The 799-nt window shown below is 63.2% G+C and overlaps 1 protein-coding gene across 1 annotated transcript in view; it reads right to left on the bottom strand.

Moving 5' to 3' along the window:
• Positions 1 to 3: 3 nt before the first annotated feature.
• Positions 4 to 799, bottom strand: part of LOC104917028 (3 beta-hydroxysteroid dehydrogenase type 7-like) — a gene marked incomplete at both ends in the record, with an annotated part of 3076 nt that continues 2280 nt past the window's right edge. Inside the window, 2 exons of the mRNA XM_010728097.3 lie at positions 4 to 35; positions 466 to 628. Coding sequence (XP_010726399.3) covers positions 4 to 35; positions 466 to 628 — 195 coding nt within the window. The remainder of the gene's footprint in view (positions 36 to 465; positions 629 to 799) is intronic.

Genomic DNA, 799 nt, shown 5'->3' with positions numbered 1-799 from the left:
TGTGGGGCCCTGCGTGTGGATCCATGCCATGTTGCCTGGGGGGACATAGGGAGAGATGGGGGTCTCTGTGGGGGTCTCTGTGGGGTCAGGATGTGCATCCATGCCCCGCTGCCTGGGGGGACATGGGGTGAGATGGGGGGCTATGAGACTCTCCAGGGCATGGGGCAGTATGGGGTCTCTATGGGGCTTCATGGGGTGATATGGGGCAGTATGGGGCGCTATGGGGTCTCTATGGGGCTTTATGGGGTGCTGTGGGGCTCTATAGGGCAGCTATGGGGCCATTGTAGGGTGGCTGCGGAGTATCTATAGGACCTCTATTGGGCAGCTATGGGGCTGTTATGGGGCCGCTGTGGGGCTGTTATAGGGCCATTATAGGGTGCCTGTGGGGTAGCTATAGAACCGCTATAGGGCCTCTATGGGGCCATTATGAGGCTCTTATGGGGCCGTTATGGGGCACTCACTCACCCACGTAGACCCGGCCGTGCTCGCAGTGGGGCGGCAGCGTTCGGGGCAGCCAGCCCCCCAGCGCCTTCCCGCGGCGGTAGAAGTGCTCCAGCAGGGGGTGACCCTCCCCATAGATCCCCGTGGGGCGAACCGCCACCGTCACCAGGCGGCCGCCCCCCGAAACCTGCGGGTGGGAAACGGACCCATAGGGACCCATAGGAACCCACAGGGACCCAAGGGACCCATAGGAACCCACAGGGACTCATAGGGACCCACGGAGCCCACGGGGATCCATAGGAACCCACAGGGACCCATAGGGGCCCATAGGGACCCACAAGAGCCCACAGGGACTCAT

Source organism: Meleagris gallopavo, unplaced genomic scaffold (assembly GCF_000146605.3).
Source record: "Meleagris gallopavo isolate NT-WF06-2002-E0010 breed Aviagen turkey brand Nicholas breeding stock unplaced genomic scaffold, Turkey_5.1 ChrUn_random_7180001953701, whole genome shotgun sequence".
In the NCBI taxonomy this organism is placed as follows: domain Eukaryota; kingdom Metazoa; phylum Chordata; class Aves; order Galliformes; family Phasianidae; genus Meleagris; species Meleagris gallopavo.
The sequence above is the reverse complement of the archived record's forward strand: the minus strand, read 5'-3'. Positions and strand labels throughout refer to the sequence as shown.